The sequence below is a fragment of the Cygnus atratus genome, chromosome 6 (genome assembly GCF_013377495.2).
Source record: "Cygnus atratus isolate AKBS03 ecotype Queensland, Australia chromosome 6, CAtr_DNAZoo_HiC_assembly, whole genome shotgun sequence".
Taxonomy (NCBI): domain Eukaryota; kingdom Metazoa; phylum Chordata; class Aves; order Anseriformes; family Anatidae; genus Cygnus; species Cygnus atratus.
In genome coordinates this window covers 15,522,641-15,545,142 of record NC_066367.1, presented here as the reverse complement: position 1 = coordinate 15,545,142, position 22,502 = coordinate 15,522,641, and the positions used below count along the sequence as shown (strand labels likewise).

Below are 22,502 nucleotides of genomic sequence, written 5' to 3'. Positions count from 1 at the left end.
TCGAGAGCCTCCCGCTCCCCCTCTCCGTTCGCCTGCCCCCCCCCCATCGTGCGCGCCGCCGCTTTGTCCTTGCCCGGCCCGGAGAGCGCGCGCGCCCCCGGCGGCGGCGGGAGAGCGCCTGCGCGCACCCCAGCCCGGAGGGGGGCGCGCTCCGGCGGCCGCCAGGCGGGAGCGAGCGCCCCCCTCGCCTCTCCTCTCCTCTCCCCTCCCTCCCCCCGCCCGCCGGCAGCCCCGCGGCGGGCGGGCGGGGGCGGGCAGCCGCCGGCGCCCCCCCCCCGCCCGTCGCTTCTCCCCCGCCCCCGGCGGCGCGCTCCCGGCCGCCCGCCGCCCCCCGCCCCGGCCCCCCGGCCCGCCGCGGGAGCCCGCGCCGCAGCGCCGGGGCCCGCCAGCGCCACCCGCCGGCCGCGGGGCCGCACCGCGCCTCCCCCCGTCCCCCCCTGCTCCGGCTCTCAATGTTCCACACCGCCCGGCCACAGAGCCGCCGCCGCCGCCGTATAGCCCCCCGGCCGCCTCCGTCCCCCTCCTCGGGCGCCGCGGGCCCGGCCCGGCCCCCCGCCACCCCGGCCCCCCGACCCAGCAGCGGGACAGGACGCGGGCGAAGGTAAGGGAGAGGCGGGCGAGGTGGCTGCGGCGGCGGCGGCGGCGGCGGCTGGGCGAGCGCGGTGGGGGGAGGCGGGGAGGAGCGGGGGGGGGGCGGCTGGAGGAGCTTTGTTCTTGTTTTCGGCGCTCGCTGCCTGCCGGCGGCCGGGGCCGCGGGGCCGGGCCGAGTTGACGCCTCGCTCCGGGCACACACGCAGCGGTGCGGGGCGGTGCGGAGCGGCGCGGCGCGGTGCGCAGCGGAGCGGGGCCGGCCGGGGCTTTCCCTCCCCACAAAGCGCGGCCCCCAGCCCTGCCGCAGCAGCTCCCCGCCGCGCTCCTCCTCGGCGCCCCCCGCCCCCGCCTCGCCCCCCGCCCCGCCGCCGCAAAATGTCGGTCTGCCTGCCGGCCGCCGGGCAGGGGGGGTCCGCGCAGCGCTGCCGCCGGCCCTGCGAGCCGCCGGGGCTGCCCCTGCCCGGGTCGCTCCGCAGGCATCGCGTGCGGGTCGGGGCTCGGGGTGGGTTTTGCCACGGTTTTTATTTTTCCCCTTTAAAAAGCAGCCCACGTTCTCCCCCCCCCTCCCTCCCCCGGCGCCCAGCCCTTTAAATGCACAGAGCAAGTGTATGTTTCGCTCTGAAAGCAGCCCAAGTCTCGCTGGCAATGTATTTTCTCCGAGAGAGGGGGCGAGGGGGGAATCTGGCGTTTGGACCCAATAAAATGCTCTGCTCCAGTGTAAATATTTACGGGGTATTAGTGACTTTTTAAAAAACATTTTCAGTGAGGTCTGTTATTTACAATGTGTCATAAGTTATTAATGTTGATTGCCTAAGTACCCTGCTAAATCTGTCTCATGCCTCAGAACAAAGTCGACAATTGGCATATTGTTTAAAGTATGAAAAAAATGCGAGTGGGTTTAAAAATGGGAAATATCTGTATTTTCAGAAGTGTAAATACTGCGTTGTAGCTGTCAAGCTGCAGCCCTTGCGAAGGAGACAAAGAAGCGGATCTTGGTCAATTTCTCAGTGAAATTGACTTGTCTCCAATTTAAGTGTTCCTTGGAGCTTGGGGAATGGCGAGAGACCGTCCTGCCTGTTGTACTAACTCTGCCTCTTCTCTTCTCCTTCCCCAAAAAAGTTCCCCACGATGTCCAGTGATAGGCAGAGGTCAGACGATGAAAGTCCAAGTACCAGCAGCGGTAGTTCGGATGCCGATCAGAGGGATCCACCAGCACCTGAACCTGAAGAGCAAGAAGAAAGAAAACCTTCTGCAACCCAGCAGAAGAAGAACACCAAACTCTCCAGCAAAACTACTGCTAAGCTATCTACTAGTGCTAAAAGGTAAATGCGCCAGTAAAGCGTTCCGTGGTAGTTTTGCACAGTGCGTGGAGTCAAGGTGTTCACCTTGCGCTTTTCGAGGCAGAGGGATTCTTGTAAAGCTGTATGGGAAATAGTGAAGTACAAACTTCTGTAGTGCGGGAGCCTGCCGGGAAGTATCTTCGGTAATCCAAGTCTTATTGGGGTGGCAATTACGCAGGCTGGTCGTACTTCTTTTAAAGAGTTGTTTGAGAACTTGGTAACTTACAGGCCAGCTCGAGGGGCACCTCCGTGCCTTTCACGATTGTAGAAATGAATGAGTGTCAGCTTCAGGTGTCTTTTTTGCAGAGTTGGTTTTCCATCCTTTATTGGTATAGGGTGGAGTCCTCCTGGTGTGTTTCAGCCTGCAGCCTGATGGCAAGCAGTGCTCTTTAATTAAAGAAGTCACAAAACCCCATTGACTTCTGTGGGCCTTCTGACTAGCTTCTCGCGTCAATGTACGGTAGAGCCTTGCGCACCTTCAAGTCACTGTTTTGTCCTGGAGTTCTTTTAGGAGAAAGTTAGGCAAGTCTTCTCCCTCAGGATCTGCAGCTTCAAACCATGGGGTTCTTCAGGTAGCCTCTACCTTTAAGTGTCAAAATCTTAAGAAACCTCGCTCGGTTTTATCTGTTACGTTTTTATTTGCATACAAGTTTTCTGACAGTCCAGCTCTTAAGATATGCGCGTTAATCATTTTCTGTAAGTTCAGCTGTGTGAAATAAAGCAAACTTTAAATCCCTTGATTCCAGTTGTTTTCTGAGAAGAAACATAACTTTCCAGTCTTTTCCCTGGAGGTCCTTTTCTGTACAAATATTTACAAATACACTGTAGCCAGAAGACCTGTGGAGTAGCCGTAGTAGCTTTGAGTTTTGCTTACTTGGTGTGAATACAGGGGTTCAGACTTGTAGGAATGTTTTAGTATTTTTGCATTGTACTTAAATTCAGTAAATACTTTTTGAAATGTGCTAGAATTGCTGCAGAATACGACTGGGTGACATTGATGACTTTTCGTCTTGTTAAAGAAACCTTATAAAATAGGACTGGCTAAAGAAGGAAAAGTTCTGGAAATGCTATGTAGATTTTGCAATTTATTGTTACTTACCTTTTTTTGAAATGCATGAGGTCCATCATGTAGAAACCCAAGACAGCTTTGTCCTCTTGCCTTTATTTCAGTTAATTATTGTAAGTCCAATTCCATACATCTCAAATAGTTCAGTTGTCTGATCAGACTTAACGGGACTAGTGCAGGGGCTTTCAGGGCGGTTTCTGTCAGCTCGCGTTTTACCACTCGCTATTCATATGGAAGAGCGGTCTTGCTTATGTGAGCCTTCTTGTCCAGAGAATTCTTGCTTGTGATTTTAAAGAGGAATTTGCCATGAGTCTTTTAAAGTTACACCTTGTATGTGTCTGAATAAATTATTAAATCCACCAAAAGTTTTCAGTATTCCTTTTCTGGACTGTGACACCTTAGGAGTGGTTGTTACAATGTAAAGCTAAGCACAGGTTATTTCAAGTTATTATGTTGCTTTTTATCATGTAAAATACAGCTACTGTATAAGGTTGGGGGAGGAAAGGCAGGAGAAGGTGTGGAGAGGAGCAAAGTTGATCCAGAGAGATCATTCCAGTAACAGAGACAGCCTGGCAGATCTGCAAATCTACTTTTTAAACACCCTGAAAAGCAGGAGGTCAAAATATTGTCAAATGAATGTGTTTGCTGACAGCATGGTTCACTTCTTCAGCCTCGATCACAGCTCTGTTGTGCTGGTTTTAAGTCATTGTCAAATGTGCTTGTACAGCCTCCCCCCGCCTCATTTGCATATTAGCTTGAAAAGAAAATCTCTCTGGTAAAAAGTGCTCGGATATGAAAAAGAGTCACTTTTATGAATACTTGTAGGGAATTTCTACCAAACTCAGCTGTGAGTGTTCTGTTTGTGTACAGTATCGAGCAGGAAAAAGCTGCAAAGTTTCTCAGCTATGGGATTTGGGTTATGCCTCTGAGAACAAAGAGGAAGCAGCCATGTTAGCATTACTGAAGGCAAAGCCAATCTTGCATTTAACTGCATGGTGGTAGAGGGCAGTGTAATTCCCTGATTTATTCTATAGACTATCTCAAATGCTTTGTGTCTGTTCTCATTTCACCAACAGAATCCAGAAGGAGCTAGCTGAAATAACCCTTGATCCTCCTCCTAACTGCAGGTATGTAACAGCTTCTTAAATTGTGGACAGTGGCAGGAGATTAATCTGCTCAGGCTAACAAATGGGAAAGTTCGTGTTTACAGCTGGTGACTATTAGACAAAAAATGCGTACAGTGGATTGAACAAGCATAGGGCAGGTTTGATACTGAATTTTGGTATTTCGTCTGCATGTTGAAGGTGTAGTCATTTGTGATTTAAGTACATAGTAAAATATACTCAGTTTATTTTTTGTGGCTGGTCACTGTCTTTGTGAAACATTGATTGTATGAACTTCAAAATACATGGAAGCTTTTGACTTAATGTCTGCATGTAGTTTGAACTGGCCTTTTGAGTGCTGGGTTTATAGAGTTATCGCTTTGTTCTGAAGCAAAAGTAAAGGAACTGTGTTTGATTTTTATAGGCGTTCTCTTAGTACGTTGCTTGGTAGTTAGATGAGAAGTATTGCCTTTAAATTTATGTTCTGTTGGTCAGAGTTGTAGTCGCTTGATAAAGGATGTTTTTAAGGAGGTTCCCAACTTGAGAGACATTTCTGTTGGTTTTTAGAAAACAAAGTCATAGGCTTGGAAGGCTGAGTGATAGGGTCTTAGTTGAAGCGAAGGTAACCCAAGCACTTGATCTGTAGGAAAGTTAAATAGTAGCATAGCTGGCTAATTTCTTTAAATCTTTTACATGCTTTACTTTTGTTTAAAAGATGCATAAAAATTCTCATTAGATGTGAACATCCAGCATTCAGATTTGTGCTAAAACTGCATTTTAATAATGTTGCTTTCATTTGATGCACCTCAGTAAGCTTTCTGACTGTAAGGTTTCTTCAGATTAATAGCTCATGTGTAACAGCAAGCATTGTACACGTGTTAAAAAAATGCTGGGAGTGTTGTCTGATTTTACGTTAGAATTGTTTGGCATTTTGAATAGTTGGAAGGGGTTGGTGCAGATCTTGTGAATTTGGTAAAATGTGATTTGTTCTCCTATCTTAACAAGCTGGGAGAGGCAGGGACTAACCAGAGCTGCGTTTTACTGTTTTTGTGGTAAAGGTGTCTTATCCTGAGGACTATGCCGTAGGTTGCCTGTGGCACTCTGATGTATTTGCATGCAGGGTCAGCGGGATCTCCCTCTTCAGTAGAGGCAAGCTCTGTAAAGCGAGAAAATGTGGGGGGGTTGGTTGTTTGGGTTTTGTTGTTGTTGTTTGTCACTGTTGCTTTTTAATAACTGTCCTATTACTGGGATCTAGCTCTGTGTTTGTCATTAATTTTGTTCTTGGCCCCCTAAATGGGGCATGGTAGGAAAGAAAAATATATGGAGGAAATAAAACACTAATGCTTTTCCTTGTAGATAAATGCTGAAAAGATTACTGTAGCAGTTTCAGGTACAGCAAGTTACAGCTTGGCTTTTCGAAAGAGAAGCCTCCCCCCTCACACTTCCCAATAGCATCTGATGTTTAGCTCCTTGGGAAAGCATGTTCCTCTGGTATTAGCACAGGAGTGTTGCACAGAATCTTTCTTGTGAGCTGGTGCTACCAGTTGCCCAGGAATGCTGTTGAGAATGATGAAAAACCCTCAATGTGTCTAAAATTATTCTAACTTCTACAGAGTGTAGGGGAAAAGATATATATATATATTGTCAGTGAGGAAGCCAGTGCTTCTTTTCTTGCAAGTATTTTTGAAGAGAAATTCACCCTTTAATAAAGAGCAGCTATATGATGAATGTATTTTTACCCTCCACAGACATATTTACAAGAGACATTAGCTTCTTTAACAGAAATTCTGGGTTTTCAGGATGAACAGTTTGAACAGAGTTTCACTGCCCAAAGGATTACCATTCCATTGGAATTTAAGGTTTAGAAGGAGCCTTTTTGGTATCAGGAGGTAAATGCAGCTGTGCAGCTTGCAGAGCAGTTGAAGCAAAAGGCTTGCAACATGATTTCTTATAGGGTGCAGTAGCACAGATTAGACAAACTGATGCAGCAGGCGTTTGACACTCTTCATGCAACAAGGAGCAGAATGTTACTTTTTACATTTCTTGTAAATGTTCTTTACTTTTTTTATACACATTTAAAAGCTTGTAGAACCTGGGCATATTCATGTGTGCTTAAAAATTAAAAAGGCCTGTGTTGTAACTTCTCCCAAGGGGATTTTTTCATGCCAAGCTGTTTCTCCCGCAGTTCCAGAACGCACCCTTATCATTTGCAGCCCACATGTTGCAGGCTTCCCAGGAATATAACCGCTAGCTGATGCGGTTGATAGTCCTTCTAGTTGCCCAGTTATTCAAGTAACTAAAAAAAAAAAAAAAGACATTTTTTAAAATATGATATTGGCACACAAAAAACAGTAAATGTAATTTTAATTCAGTGCAATGCAAATACTGAAGAGTGTGTTGAACTCTCCTGTACTGAAGTACATGTTGGTGGCTGCTGCTGCTTCTCACCTGCCAGTGTAACTGCACGTAGAGTTGCTCCCTAATCCACTTCTATCAGACTGATCTGAGGTTGAGTTAGCAACTTAAAAATGACACCAACTGGTTGCACTGTGATTCTCACACAAAAGATGTGTAGGTTTCCTCAGCAGTTAAATTTCCCACAGTCGCATCTATTACTATAACATCTGTTTTGTTAAAATGCCAGAGCCCCAAGAGAGCCCCATTCTTGGGTGTGCTGAGCAGGCCTGGGCTGCACATTAAGTTCTATTTTAGGCACTGGGATAGCAGAATGACAGGCAAATTAAAAATGTCTAAAAAGCATTTTTTGCTTGCTTATCTCAACAGTGGAGTTTGGTTTCTGATTCTGTTCAGTTAATTGGGCAATGAACTGTTAGAAAAGTCACGTTGTTGTGTTTGTGAGTGGTAAACACAAACTGCATCCTGGGGGGTACCACGTATAAAATCTTAATGCTGACAGCTGTACTCTTTAACATACAGTAATACTCAAAATTCTTGTGGATTTTGGTGAGATTTCCAAGAAAGATAGAGCTTCAAAAACAATAAAACTAGATTTGGTCTTAAGCCACTAAAGATGATGGGAAAGAAGTTAAGTACTGCTTTCTCCTCGTGTTTTCTCCTGGCTAACAGAAGAGCCCAAAATGAGTCAGTGACTGTCCAGCTGTAGCACCAGGGCAGATAGGTAAACCCAGGTCACAGGTATCTGATCCTGTTTTTTCTTGCTTTTGCTGGCTTAACTCTAAGTTGTATTACTTGATGCAGTGTGCTGTATTTAATTTCTTTTGTGCTTTTAATAGCATAAAGCACAGCTAAAAAGGTCTTGGCCCTATTGCTCCTGGGCAGCTCAATTTCAAACCATGGCCAAGCGCTTATACGTGCTTCAAGGTATGGAAGTGTGCCAAAACCCACCATTGCACATTCTCAGAAAAATATTGCAAAGATCTTGCACGTAATGCATGGTAAATCTGTGCTGCAGAGATGCTCTTAAATAGGTTTGACATATCTGGAATAACTATTTTCAGTTCATGGCATAAAACTGCTCCGAGCAGAGGGCAGCACGCTGTAGCTGAGGTTGGATCTGAGTCTGCTGTTCTGACCTGTGAGACTTGGAGGCTGCAGCTCAGGTGGAGCAGGGCACAGCTGGCTCCCACCCTCCTTGTGCTCCCTGGATTGTAGCGTTGGCACGAGTGAGGCTGTTCCCAGGGACACTGTGATTTACAGCAGCTTCTTTTAGCTGTTCCTGGCTGCTCTGCTGATCCACATTAGCCAAACTACGTACTACCTGTTGTCTTTCCTCACTCCTCATTTCCACTCCAAAATTAATCATTGTTCATCTTCATGAGAAGGTTGTAGAAGTTTGACCCAATATTAAATATATTTAGTAACACCCATGCCAGCGTACTTTACAGTTTACGTTCCATTTTGCAACAAATTGAGTTTGGTGTCAACTTTGTAGAAAATGAAAGCAAACACTAAAATCAGTGTATCCACTGAGAGCTTGATTCATGTGGTTTAGAAAGAAACGAGTTAAGATAGTGTGCCTTTCCCATGTCAGTGTGAGAATTTGAGCATTTTACGGTCTATTCTGTCAGTTGGCTTTAATCACTTCTCTTTGTTAAATTAAAGATCAGACATCTGAAAGCAAGTGGTTAAAAGAAAAAAAAAAAAAAAAAAAGGCCAGACAAAGCACATGCCGTAGAGCCCCAGTCAGAGGCAGCTTTCCTCCTTTATAGCTGCTGGGAAATGGGATTTCTTACCAAGACAGAGGTTCTTGGATCATCCCAAAGGCTCTCTGCTCTGTCTCATCCTCTTGCTAGTGAGTGCCTGACTGAACCTGATCAGTCTGCTGAGAAGATTTTTCTCAACAGGGATTACTATCTCTATTTATTTTCAGTCCTCATACTCTAATATATACTAATGTGATTTCTCTAGCAGTACTACAGAAGGTAGCAGTTGATGATTTTGCTGTTTGTGCCCTCTCCTAAGCTTGCAAGTATGTTGATAATTTATGAGTAGCTCATTTTAAAATTACTTATTTTAAAATAACACTCCAGAGTATGTGTACTGAGCACAATGGGCAGAAGACGTAGGGGTTTTGTTTCAATGCCGCATTCTTGTGCTTCCAAAGGACTGCATTTGCTACATCTTGGGCTAATTCTGTGCTGCAGAGTTTTGCCAACTCAACCCCATGGTCTGGAGTTTGACACAAAGAGAAATGCTTGCAAACCCCTGGCAGACAAATGCTTTTACTGGTTTAGTTATGGACCCACGAATCCAGACGTTTGTAGCTGTCTCACTGTGGTTATTACCCCATCACTGAGGAAGCATTGCAGTATATATTTAAAGCAATGTTGTGAAGGTATTCTTCAGACCAGCAATTTAAGCTCTTTCAATTGAGCTGTCTGAAACAATGAGAAGCAATGAACAATTGCTCCGGTGGTGCAGGCTCCTTTATGTGCAGAGAGCGCTTTGGGCTGAGCACCCTTTCACAGCCTTGTGTTAGTGAGGAAGGTGCCACAGATAAGCTGGTAGAAGCCTTCCTTTTTGTTAACATACTCTATCTACAGTAAGGTTATAGGCAAATGTTTACTCTGCAAACAGTTGTGGCTGTTGAAGATGTTACTGCACAGCTGTGGTTTGCTCCAGTTCTGCCATGGGGGGTGACTACTCCAGTCAGCAAGTGAAGCTGGCTCATCTGATAGTGCTACCCACGGGGAGGAAAAAAAAATCATCCAAGTTTGCTTAAATGGTTTAAATAGGTGATTGAAATGAACTCTGCTGGATTTTTCCTCCCTCTCTTCAGAGTAGGCATTGTTCACATGAAGCATTTTGTCAGACACATCAGGATGTGAATGTGAATAAGTCAATCCGTTCCTTTGTCTCTCAAATGTAGTAAGTTTCCATCTCTCCTTTGACAAAGCCAGGCGTTAGTTTTGTTACTTTTTTGAAATCAGTAGGAGGAAGAATATTTTGAGTGTAGTCAAATACAGCAGCACAAATGCATGCCTCGGTCGTCACATGTACTGTTGTGGTTTTTTCATAGAATAGAATTTCATAGAATTCTTCCAATCAAGCTTCTGGCTTTTCAGATCAATGGCAATCTCTTCAGTTGTGCATTTGTACTGTTCATGTATTATTGGGCAAATGTCTTCATGTTGCTAAATATTGAGTCTCAAGTAAAAAAAAAAAAAAAATCAGTTTGGCTTGTTTTCACATCTGTAGTGAAAACCCCAACTGTGAACACTAAATGGTTCCCTACAGAAGGAGCTGTTGATTGAGGTAGGTAAGAGACAATATATTAGGAGTGCATGCAAGAATGCCTATGCTGAAGTTGAAGGAGCAAAATTTAAAATAATGAAAAAGGCATCCAAACCCTACTTGATAATGTATCTTCTGCTAGCTATGTTGCACTTTTCTGTCTCTTCTTGCCCCAGCATTTGCTCACCACTAAATATAATAAATCCATGCTACAAGAAAAGAAAGCTGAAGTTTGCAGAATGATTCTGAGAATACAAACCCACGAAATTATTTCTAACACTTCCTTCCCTGTAGAGAAGTTTGCAGTTGCAGTTACAAAAATACCATTAAGAGGGTTCACAAATCCTGTAAGAACATGTTTGAAGTAGCTCTCAAGTGAATATTCAAATACTGCTTTTTAGTATTGTCCAGCTTTGAACATAGACTTGCAGTTCCTTCATTGTTAGTCTCTGAACGTAAATCAGTGGCTCATAGTGATTTAAAGATCTGTTTATCTAATGATAACCTTGATTTATTTAGAGTTATTTCTACTAAGCAGTTTCTTCCATGCTCTTTTTTCCCTCCCCCCTTTTCTACAAGAAGAGTCTAGTCTAGGTCAGGCTAGCAAGGAATGGTGTAATTTAGCACAGCAATCAGAAGTCGGTATTTTTTGTCCATTTGTAGTAACAGCCTCATTCTGCTATCTTTACATGTGCAGTGGCTTTTACGTTATTTGCCAGTAGTCAGTGAAACTGCTTAAGGAGTAGGGATGAAACAAATTTAGAAAGACATTTCAGTAAAACATTGAAGTGTTAAGTTTTGCTAGAGTGCACTGTTATTTAACATGTTTTTATTAAAAAATAATGCAGCAGTGGAAGATTGTGTAACTCCTGAATGTATTGAATTGTGAGAATATTTAAATTACTTTCTTTTCAGTTGAGAGTGGATGAGAGATCCATGAACTAAAATTGCCTCAAGTGTGTGTTTTTTTTTTCTTCACCCTGTCCTAGTGTTGACCTCATTTGAGCTCTAAACCTAGTTGTTGGTTGTGTTTTTTTTTTTTTTTTTTCAAAAACCCCCACACAGTGAATTTCTCATGCATGGCATAATTAAGACAGTGTTATGCAATACAAATAAACTTTTCTACTCATAGGAGTAAGTTTTTATGCCTGCAAATTTGCAGATTAAGCCCTTGTGTAAGCAGTGTCCACAGTGCTGTCATACATGCTCTTAAATGTCTGTATGTTAGTCGTAAGGTCTTATAAATCTTTCACCAGTTTTCATTAGCAGTACTCTCAAAATGGAAAAAAAAATCGGCCATCTATCTACTCTGGAGCTGCAAAAATAGTTCAAACGCTTTTCACTCAGCTACTGGTGTTAAAAACTGACCCTCATTATTTCTAAGTTTTGTCTGGAAACAATAGAAGAGCCCAAGATGGACCAGTCTGTTTAAACAATTCTTTAAGCATTGTTGTGCAAAAATCTGTAAAAACCACAAAGTAATATGTCCTTACGCTTAAGGACAAATCTGCTTTTCAAATATCCATTTGTATAACTGCACAAAGCCCCTTCAGGCTCTGTGATAAAACTAATTAAAGTATGCCACATATATATATATATTTCTTTTTACATTCAAACTGTGCCTTGCTCCTCACTGCCAACCTGTTATATTTAGTTTGTAATAAACAGTGTACATGGCAAGGTCCTAGCGCACTGAACGCCTTGCCATCAGATTGATTCGTCTGTGTGTATCAGTTACCCTTCTTTGATTTGATATTTACTTTTACAGCCTCAGGACACCTAGTTTTAACTCAAATTAACAAAGTGCAAGTAGATGAGAAACAGCTAAACTATGTTAAACCCTTTATTTAGAATTTGTCATCTACTTCATGTAAAACTGATGTGTGGAGATTTCCTGCAACAGGTGTAACTAGGCTTTGCAAATATGTGGAACATTCTGAAACAGGTAGTACAGGCATGATGGAAAATACCGTAAGCGTGTTTTGAGTTAGGCTAAGCAGGCAGGAGAAAGGATATCCAACTGCTGGCTGGGACAGGAGCATGCGGGCCATTAACTGGCCACGAACTACACTGTGACGTTAAATTGATGCCTTCTTTGAGCCAGTAACTGCTAGCAATGAACGAGTCCTAACCTGCTTGCATTAGCTTGGATTAATTTTCTACAGTGTCCCCATGCAGAGAGCGTTCTATACTATTATCGGGTTCAGAGCTGTGGTTGAAGTGGTTGTTAATTTTATAACACTTACTGTAAAACAGACTGGTCAGATCTGTTAGGAGCTCAAATCGAGATTTACTTGACAGTGTTGAAACTGCTGTAGTTAGCATCGCTTCCAGGAGCAAATGGAGCAGAGATTGCCTTGATGAAACACCACGGAGAACTGCAGTTACCAGTAGCTCGTGTTCAGGTTGGAAGGGTGTGTAGGGAGGGTCTGTAGAGGACCATCCTGCAGGCCTTAGTCACTGATGTTTTCATTATTGACTTGGATGCTGGACTAGAGCATAGAAATGTTACATTTTCGGGTAACAGCAAAGAGGAAGTGGTTACAGGCACTTTGGAGGACAGGACTAGAATCCAAAGTGACATGGGCAAATGTAGGAAGAGACCTTAAATACATGCAAAAGCACACAATTTAATAATGAGAACTACAAGGCACAGCCCTTTAGTAGGCATAGTGAGCTGCACAAATCCATGGGAAGAAAAGGCTGGATAAGGAGCAGTTCTTCAGAAGAGGTGTAGCAGGCCTGAGGATCGTGTGCTTTTCAGGAATGAACAATACTAGGCCACAGCAAGAGAAATAAATAGAACAGCAGTCACAGTAGGGAGATGTATTAAAAAAGAAAGAAGTGTTGGAGACATGGTGTATAAACTCATCCCATTCAGTTCAGCAGTAGTAAAGGCCAGCTGGAGTACCTTATCCAGTTTTAAGCACTACACTGCAAAGCGGCATGGGCTAGCTGGAAAGAATACAGATTAGAGGAAAGAAAGAATAATCTGTGGATGTATAAGAAAGTTGCTGCAAAGGAGATACAGCAATTACTGCTAGTCTTGTTGGGTGGTTATGGGAGCAACTTAAATTGCCATAAGGAAGATCTAGGGTAGACATTTGGCGTACCTAGCTATAAAGACAGTATGCAGAAGGAGGTGGTGGCTCTGCATCACCAGAGGTTTTTAAGAACAAAGGCTAGACGTGTAACTGTCAGGGACTGTATGGGTATAGCTGATCCTGTGTTTAAGCAGGAAACGGACTAAGTGACCACTTAAGGACTAGTTTGACCAAGCTATCTGTGGCAGTGAATTTAAGTAACAGTGTTAAAGGAAGGCTCATCAGGAAGTGATTTTCCCCTCATTTAAAAACTCTGTTGTAATATTTCTCTCTATTGTAAATGATAGAACTTGGGTTCTGTCATTTCAAGCAACAGCAATAACAGCAATTATTTAAAAAGTTGCTGGAAAGGAAACAGTTTTAGTCCTGTTGTCAATTAAAAAACAAACAAAAAAAAAAACACCACCACAGCAAATATCTAGTGATTTTTCTGCCAATTATTATTTTTTTTTCCATGTGGCTTCATTTTCGGTTTGGGTCCAACCCTACTTTCCTTGCACAGTCAGCATATTCTGCTGATAACTAGAAATAAGCTAGACACATGTCTCATGTTCTCCAGGGGTGTATCACCACTGTGAGAAACTAATAGCACTGGTTGTGCAGTAGATCTTGATTTCGGTTGTGTCCTGTGCTCCGTGCTTGAATTTTCAGCTTTTGTTCCACAGGCATATAAGTACATCTAGCACTGAGATAAACAAAAGCAAGGGACATTTTTTTCCCTGCTTTACAGAGGCAAGATGCAGTAGATATGCAAGCCTCAACGCATCTGTGCACATGCATACCAAGTGGATCAAGTGCATCAGAAAACAGTTGTGTAGCATGCTGCCCCTGACCAAGAGTCTACTGTGGATCCTATCCCTAAGCACCCTCAGGAGTCAGGGCTCAGAAGATTGTAGCGAAACTGTAAGCAGCCTGGCAGGTTTCCAGCTGATGAGTTAATGCTGCTATAAACTTCAGTAGTTCCTCTTTGAGGCATGCAGAAGGGTGCAGACACTGGGAAAGTAGCCAAGAAAGGCAAAGAGCAGACGGCAAAGCTAAAGGCCAGCCTCAAGGATTCACAACACAATTGTCTTCGAGGTGGGATCCTCCCATGCCAGAAGCCCTCTCCATAGCTCTAGCGGCAGCACGGGAAATTGGTAAGCAAATTAAGGTATGCATTCAGTGCAGAGCTAGCCTGACTTGTCTGTGCTTGGCTAGCATAGCTTGAGCAAAGGTAGCTGCTATCTGTGCCCAACGCTCCTGCCACCCCATGACTGGATTAGCAGCACAGGGCGCTGCAGGAAGCAGTGGGCTCGCAGTCATGCCACATTAGTTCATTGAGCTTGAAGCTGCAGCCAGGCAGTTTAGTTTTTAACTCTGGTTAGCACTTCAGTCTCAAGCTTAGACAAGGAAGTCACCAAAACATTGAAGACTGGGGAAGTCTGTAGAGCAGAGCATCAGCAGGTCAGACTCCATGGCACAAATGAAAAACAAACAGCAAACAGCAACATTAGGGTCTTCTTTTCTGTAGGGAAAGCTAGCAGCAGAAAGCTATTTTTGTTTGAAATTTAAGTAAAGCAGTTAGCTTGTAAATGCTTTGGGCAGAGTGAGTTTGGAAAAAAAAAAGTGTTGCAATAGATCAGTAGGTGTGCAATAGGAGACCTGTTTGGCTGATGATGATCCTTGCTGTGAAGCAGCAGCTATTGCAGCAGACAATGGGCAGCTAGATTCCTCCCCACGCACAGGCACCTCTTCTGACAAAGGACTTGTCCAGCCTGCAGCCACTGCCTGGGGTGTGCTTGTGCTTTAACCAGCTTTTGTCCTTCTGCCTGGTGGCAGAGAACCCATTGTGGCTGTGTTTGTGCTCTGCGGTGGAGGTGTACCTTGTGCTTGTCCTGGCTTCTTTGTGGATGCCTTGAGTGTGCCTGTGTCCATGTCAGTAACGCCACTGTCGGGAGCTGTGAGGGGCGTTACAGCCATGGTGGGTCATCAAGAATTTACTAACGCCTCCCTCAGCCCAGGGAGCCAGGCCCACTACAGCACAGCCCACTTAAACAGTTTCATGTTTGGTGTTTTCAACTTCAGCATCTTGGGAAAGAAATGAGATTCAGTTTAATTTCTAGTCTATAAAGCAAAAGCAGGGAGAAGTCTTAAGAGACTAAAATCTACTTGTAATGAGCACTGTAACAAACACTGTATTCCCATAGAAGCAAATTTAAGTGATCTAAGTTACCCAGTACAACCTACTGCACATTAACCATAGTCTGAGTGATTAAACTGAGTTCTTATGCCAAAGGAAAGAAATACAGTACCAACTGAAGTTCTGCAAGCCTGATTAAACAGTAATCAAATCTGAGAGGGTGATCTTCACATGATAAACTGTGTGAAGAGCAGTCTATGGCTGCAGAAATGTTTGCTTGCCTGGAGTAGATACTTTGTATAGAAGTAAAATCCCTACAGATCTTACACTGTCAGATAGTGCCATGTGGCTTCCCCTTCTGCCACAGAGTGCTGTGGTCATTCAAAGACTTCGAATAGCAACCTTGCTGTCGCTTCTTCAAGTCTGGTTTGCTTCTATTTATTTGTTTGTTTGTTTATTTCTATGAAGTGACTGAAAGCCATAGTCACAGATGGTGTACTTGCTTCTGCCACAGCAAACACACCACAGCTCGGTTATTTAAATAAGAAACAAGTTACTAAAGTAAAATGGTCACAACGAAAGCAGAACAGTAGGAGTGCAATGATTCATTTGATAATACACAGTATCAAATCTTAAATCAATGTGGAGAGACCAATTACTTTTCAAATACTATAAAAGGATTTCTTTCCAAGTATTTTTGTTTGTTTGTTTGTTTTTTGTTAAACCAGTTTGGTTTTGGAGTTGATTTTTTTTTTTTTTTGTCTTAGGAATAACTGAAACAAAATAATTTCTTATCACTTAGAAGGCAAGCTAACGGTAGCAGTTGTTGATACTAAAACAACTATTGCAGGCTGAGCACTGTGTGGTTCTCCTAGATATAAAGGGCATTCCGGGCAAAGTTCCCATAAAATGGGTGTGCCTTATTAGAAATTAGTGAAGGGGGGGGCAGGGATGGAGGAAATAGAGATACGAGTTGTACTAACGTTCTGTCATCGCTTTATTTTCTTTTGGTAAAGAAAGCAAGCTCTGTAAGGACATGCCTGAAGTTTGACAATGGTAATTCTGATCTGGGTAGAAGGAACTGAGAACTGTTATTTCTTATGAATTGCACTTGTTTGTCTTTTGTGTGATTGTTCTATGTTTTACATAAAATGTCAAACAAAATATAGAAATAATTATTTGCTTAATTTGGCCTAACGTTGTGTGATGGTGATTTGTACTGTTCTGCCTAGTGTTTTAAAGAAGTCAAAAAGGAGGAGCTGATGCTGCAAGATGCACCTATATGAGATTTTGCAATTTTCTGTGGAGCCATGACATAGCGCTGAAGTTGTACTTACCTATGTAAAATTCAGTAGTAGATTCTTTCAAAAGATAATGTTGAAGAAATAAACTTTTTTTTTTCCCTGTAGACTGAGGCAGATGAAGGTTTGCTAGCCTAGAAATCATAAGCCAAAATTTCTGTCCTCACACGTACCCAGGCTGCATATAACATCAGAAAATACATCTTTGGACTTGGGACCCTGTTCAGGGGCAGTGTGGTGATTTTGTTCCGGATTCCTTGGCTGCCAGCTGGCGTGGCTGCGGGCACGTCTTGCCGTGCATCTCCCTGGTACAGAACTCACGGAGCACCTGGCTGGGCTGCGCTGGGCTGTGCAGAGAGCAGGCGGTGCCAGCAGGCTGCCTGCCTGCCGTGCCGGCTGCCTGCGGTACAGGGTCGTGCTGTGGAGGGATGGGGATCCTCGTCTTCTGGACATTACTTAGCCATTTGTAGCTCCTCTGAGTTGCTCTGTGTGTGTTTGGTGTTGTTAACTGAGGAGCACGTGGTGTTTGATATGCTGTAAATGGCTACTGCCTAATTTTCATGCAAGCAAGATCGTACGAGAGGTTTGGGTAACTCAAATTCACTACTTTTGGCCAAAATCAATTTTGAGATTCCACCAGCAGTAGCAGTGTTACACACGGATTTGGCACGCTTAACTTTTCTTTACTCTTGTGTTCAGATTCAGACCTTTGAGGAATAAGTGTTAATGAAATCTCTGATCTGAATTATCAGACTCTGCTGCTCTTGCACTTTCTTTTGTTTTTAAACATGGCAATAAGAAGACAGGAGTGACAGTGAGCAGAGCTCTTCCTGCATCTGAGATAAGCTGGATGCCTTTCCTCTAAAATCTGCCAACCAGGCTGGGAAACTTCCCAGTAAAGGTGGCCCGTGTCCACCTCAGTGATAGCAGCTAGTTTCAGGACACTGTTTAACAAATCCTAGTGCACCAATATAAAAATCGCTTTGGCGTTCTGCTTCTTAAAAGTCGGTGAAGAAGAGCAGATACTTAGGAGAGGCCATATTGCCCCAGGTCTCAGTCAAAATCCACTTATGTCCAGAAGCATTCCAGGTTTAAGTTTAAAAGATCCATGGACTTTTGAAGTCTGATGGGGGGGGAAAAAAGAAACAATAAATCATGTAGAGAGTACTCCACGTAGCACAGTGAATGCTGTTTCTGAAAGTAATTGTATTGATCATTTTCTGAAGTTGGTTGCTGATCACGAAAATGAGGAACCTGTTGCAGTTAGTTCTGCAGCAGATGTCATTAGTGGTGCATGCTTGATGAGCAGTGGCTGTGAGACACCGTGCTGTAGCTGCTTATGCAGAATCTCTGTTAGGTACAAAGAAAGCTGGCAGAATATACAGCTCTGAGTCATCCTGGCACTACTGGAGTGCGTAGCCATGGTCTTTAAGCTAGACCCTGGATTTTATTCCATCTGTATGCAGAACAGGGCAGGGAAACAAACCTTTGTGCTTCGCAGTGCTAGGGCTGTTGTAGACCATTTCACTATCTTGAGTGCTTTGACATTGCACCACCTGCACATGGTCCTAAGTGACCTCAGCCTTGGATAGGAGCAAATGATTTTCTGAGGTGCCCCAGCTGTGCTCTGAAGCCAACAGCGCGGCACGAGCTGGGGTCACCTCTTTCTTCCAGGGAAAAACTCTGTTAAACCAGCATGTTAATTGGGTAGCCGTGCTTTGCTCAAAGTATGGCTCAAAATGAGTGTGCTAAGCAGTGCTGTGCCTCTCTAAGTTAGCAGTTCCCCTGATTTTTCTAGTCTTGTGCTGAGTCTCGGTGGTGGAGTCTCCAATGTCGTTAAAATAGTTATTTAGGAAAAAGATCTTCTTCCCAAGTGAAGTTTGAAAGACGGAAGCTTTACTCTAAAACCTTTCTGTTCTCATTTTTGGTGTCTGCAATAAGTTGTTCCCTGCATTATTAATTCTTCTGGCAGGTGGAGTTAATTTATTTGTGTATTAGTCTTCATGCTGCTGGATGAATTATAGATTTAATTATGGTCCAGGTGCTCAGAGCTTTGCTGTTCTTCAAAAAATGAAATATAAAGGAAAAGTAAGTCTGAGTAATTTTTTGGCTTGTTGAATAAATGTAAACATTGGGAAACCATGCCAGAGTATAAATAAAGAGAGGATTTACTTTGCAGAGAATGTTGTTATCTACTCCAGGGTATTCTGCTTGGTGGGGAGGATTAGTGCTCTGTGTTATACTGGGACACACCTTTTTGCAGTTACTACTGTATGCAACAAAAGATTAAAAACTTCTACCTATAATTCCTAGTGCTATTAGACAAAGTCTTTTTTTTCTGCAGTTACGGCCAACTACAAACTGCAACACTACTTATTTATTTGTGTTTGTTTCTTGCCCTAAAACAGTTTTCCGTCATACTTTCCTTCAGTCTGTATGAAAAGTTACTTTTTGGATGACATTTAATTCCATGAGAGCCCTTTTCATAACTGGTTGTTCATGGTCAGGCCGGAAAACAAGATCCATGAAAAAGTGTAATTTCCACACTTTGCAAACTTATTTTTTCTGGCAGCTGTAAAGCTACTTTGAAAACTTGAATTTATGCGCTCTCCCCACTAACATTGGTCCTTTAGCATTAGATCCTTGGACGCTGGCTGTCGAAGCTGCATTTTCTGGTGCAAGATCTAAAGTTTTTCCTTGGCAGGTATTTAAATGCCAGCAGATCAGAGCTTTCTTCCTGGTGAAGGGTGGTGACGAGTAGATGCCTTCCTGCTCACTACTTGACGTCAGGGCTGCAGAGCCGCAGCCCCCCAGCCCAGAGGGACAGCGCCTGCAGTGTGGGCAGGTGCTGGACAGATGCAGTTGCCCCCCGGTTCCTGCGTGACTTCTGTGCATGGCTGGGAGCTACTTCAGTGCCCTGGGTCCCGAACAGCATCCTCTTCCTGTGGCACTCACATCCTGTCATGGTCGCTGTCCGCCACCCCAAGACTGCAGTCAGGGCGCTTTTATTCCTTGATGTTACTAGGTACGTGGGTATCTTGATTAAAGTCTTTTTTTTTTTTTTTTTTAAGGTTAGATAGCATAACTGCAACTGTATGTATATCTGCATGTGTGTGAATGTATGCGTGCATACAAATAAACTCTCTACTCTGTGAAGAGAAGAGATGTTTCTCTTTTTGCTGAGATTTCAAACAATATTTGGGCAAGGGGCAAGTGTATGAGCTATGCTAATTCAGTGGGACTCACTTCTCTACATTCTTCATTTCTGTATTTTTAATTACTACCTTTCTGGTTTGTGGCCTTGAGTCAGAAAAAGCATACCATGCCTTCCTCACCTTTTCCAGGAAAACGTGTGTGTGTGTGTGTGTGTGTAACAGCTTTTCTGAAGGGAGCGTGAATTGGCCCTGTTTCAGCTGCCACTAAACATCACTTGGCAGTGCCTGTGGAATAATACACGTGTCTGCTGTTGTACCTGGGACAAAAAATAAAGACTACATTTCTTAATAGATTTAGCTATTTTAATATGCTGTTATACGTGCAATAATATGAAATTTTCAGATGAAGATAAACTGTCTAATTTATCCTTGCAGTTGTCCCCTTTTTGCTCCTTTTCATTTTGGGGGTGGAAAAATTCATATAATGATTTCATTTTTCTTTTTGGTACTGCATGACCAATACCCTCAGAAGTCTGCTCTTCCTCAGACAGAAATAATGTTTGATGTGTCTCCTGAGAAAGCAGCCAAAAGTACACGTTGTGACCTCATCTTTAAGCTTTTTCATTTCCTTTACTGACACTTAATGAAGTTACTATCACAGCCATTAAAGATAATTTTATAATACATTGCAAAAGTAGATTATGTAATTATTACAGTTTCTTGTTGTACTGTTTAAGCATGAAGTATTGATGCTGATTCTTCATTTTGGTCTAGTATGGCAATGTCATAGTTTGCTCTGGTTGTTAGTTATGAATAGTGTTCAACATCTGAGGTGGTAAGGAGCTTGTTTGGGGGGAAATCCGCATGTTTTAGAGCACCTTGATATTTTGGGTTTGACATAAAAAGTTAGTGAAATTTCAAGTACCACTTCATAATGTGACCGCATTTCCCACTTTTTCTTTGACGCCTAGTGCAGGGGAACGTTTCCAAAAGTTTTGCCAGTGTTACTGGATTCATTTCTGCTTCATTGGTATTGGCATCATGAAGAGCTGTGCAGCCATGTGCTCAGCGTGGCTCATGCTACTGGGCCTGGAAGGGGATTCTCAGAGTCAAGCTCTCTTGGTAGGCGGCAGCTTTTGGCTGGGAAGGTACACATACCATTTCTTAATTTGAATACATCTTTAATGTGGCTAAGTTTAGAATAAGATTAGGGAGTAAACTCTTCATATGGATTTTCCTATTACAGAGCCTAAATTTAGATTCTCTTTTATATAAACATAGTGTTAGATCATGAAGTACCTGCATTTTGTGGGAGGTTTGGGAATGAGTGGAATAACAGTTCCATTCACATATAGGCATCAGGTCCTTTGCTCAAGAAGGAAATGCAATTGGTGTCAGCATGTTGATTTGATGGAGTGCAATTATAGGAGGCTTTACATAAGTGTGGGGTGTTAACTCAGAACCCTGTCTTCCTTTGGTACATTTGTTCATTGTCGTGTCCTTGGGTTATTTAATAAAACATGCAGTGAAACAGTAGAAAAGCTCCTAGACTTTGTCTTCCAAATAGCTATTGCTGTCAGTGTTAAGGCTCTTCATGTCTTAAACCAAACAGTCGTTCTTTACAGCAAATGTGTGATTCTGAAGAGTTATTTACTCTTCACATGTTACTATGTATTTTTATTTAAAAAGTGAATTCTGTAGATTGGGACTTTTCCCTTTGGAAGTCAAATCGAGTGCACTGTAATTTCTGGGGATAAGAGTGTTACTGTATAAAATTATTCCTAATATTAGGAATACAGAGGAAAATGCAAAACAAGCTGATGCCACGCGCTCCTCAGATTTCCCGTGTTTCTGGTGTTGACCGTCTTAGTGGACTTCATACATTCATTTTTGTATTTGTATATAGCTGCTTAGAGTGGTGTGGTGTATTAAACAAGGTTGGCTTTGCACCGCTGAATTGTAATCAGTCAGATCTCAGTACTGCTCCTAAACATTGGTTTGCTGTAAGCACACTACGGATGATCTCTGCTTAGTGCTGAGGAACTCTTTCCCTGAAAATCGTGTGGCTTTTCAATGTGTCATGGCTCAATTATCATGTTCAGTTTTGGCTGCCAAAATAGCCATATATATTGTCTAGCGAGTGACAGCCTGGGCCTTTATCTCTCCCTGGCTGTTTGCCAGCTGTTTAATTGAAGCCCTGTGTTTGCTGTGTGTCACATCTTATGGTGGTCTATTATACCCAGATAAAACAATATTTTGAAAATGTCTCAAATGTAAACTAATTCTGTGAGACTTCACATCCTGTTATTTACACGATCTGTTGAGGATGCAATGTAGGTCATTTTTTCCTATGAATACAGACGTTCGTACCTTAGGTCGTCTCATGAATTTCCAGGGCAGGGAGAAGACAAGATGAGGATGCAGAAATGCTATCCCAGCCCCTTGAGAGAAGTAATTAAGCTGTACGTTCGTCATGTAATTTTTCATTTGTTGCTTCAGAGGCATTTTTAAAGCCAAATGTTTTCTTTGTTCTGCCCCTTAGAAAAAAGCATGGATAGAGATATAGCTGAGATCTCAAGGGATCAAGGGTTGTATTTCTTCTCAGATGTTCTGGGTGAAATCGGCGCTGGACTTTGAGTGAGCAGTGTCTGAGAGAGGCAGAGAATGATGTGGCCGCTGTAAGCAGCACATTAGGTTTGGCAGCCGTCTGCTTTCCATCAGGAAAGACTTGAGGCTCACGTTACTCGTGGCAGAGCTGAACTACTGATTTGTGTCTTGGCCCCGCATGGGCTGGGGGATGGAGCCACGCGGCGCAAACCCAGGATGTTGGAGGACTGAACACACCATTATGCCTGAGTGCGGGAGGAATCCTCGGACAAAGTACGAATCCAGGAGAGCTCTCCCTGCTCACCTTTGCAGAGCTATTAATCTCTTGCTCACTCTCTCAAAAGAGCATGTGTCTTGGGGAATTTCAGCTCCTGGGTGAGATTCCGATGCTTTCACCTCAG

At 43.3% G+C, this 22,502-nt stretch overlaps 1 protein-coding gene across 3 annotated transcripts in view; it reads left to right on the top strand.

Moving 5' to 3' along the window:
* The first annotated feature begins 403 nt into the window (after window positions 1-403).
* Window positions 404-22,502, top strand: part of UBE2E3 (ubiquitin conjugating enzyme E2 E3) — a 58,808-nt gene continuing 36,709 nt past the window's right edge. The window contains exons 1-3 of one of the 3 annotated variants that reach the window (XM_035536765.2): window positions 404-601; window positions 1,711-1,913; window positions 4,074-4,124. In XM_035536765.2, coding sequence (XP_035392658.1) covers window positions 1,720-1,913; window positions 4,074-4,124 — 245 coding nt within the window. In that variant the 5' untranslated portion in view covers window positions 404-601; window positions 1,711-1,719. Of the gene's footprint in view, window positions 602-724; window positions 800-1,710; window positions 1,914-4,073; window positions 4,125-22,502 lie in introns of those variants that run through there. The other 2 variants (XM_035536766.2, XM_035536767.2) reach the window with 2 other exon arrangements.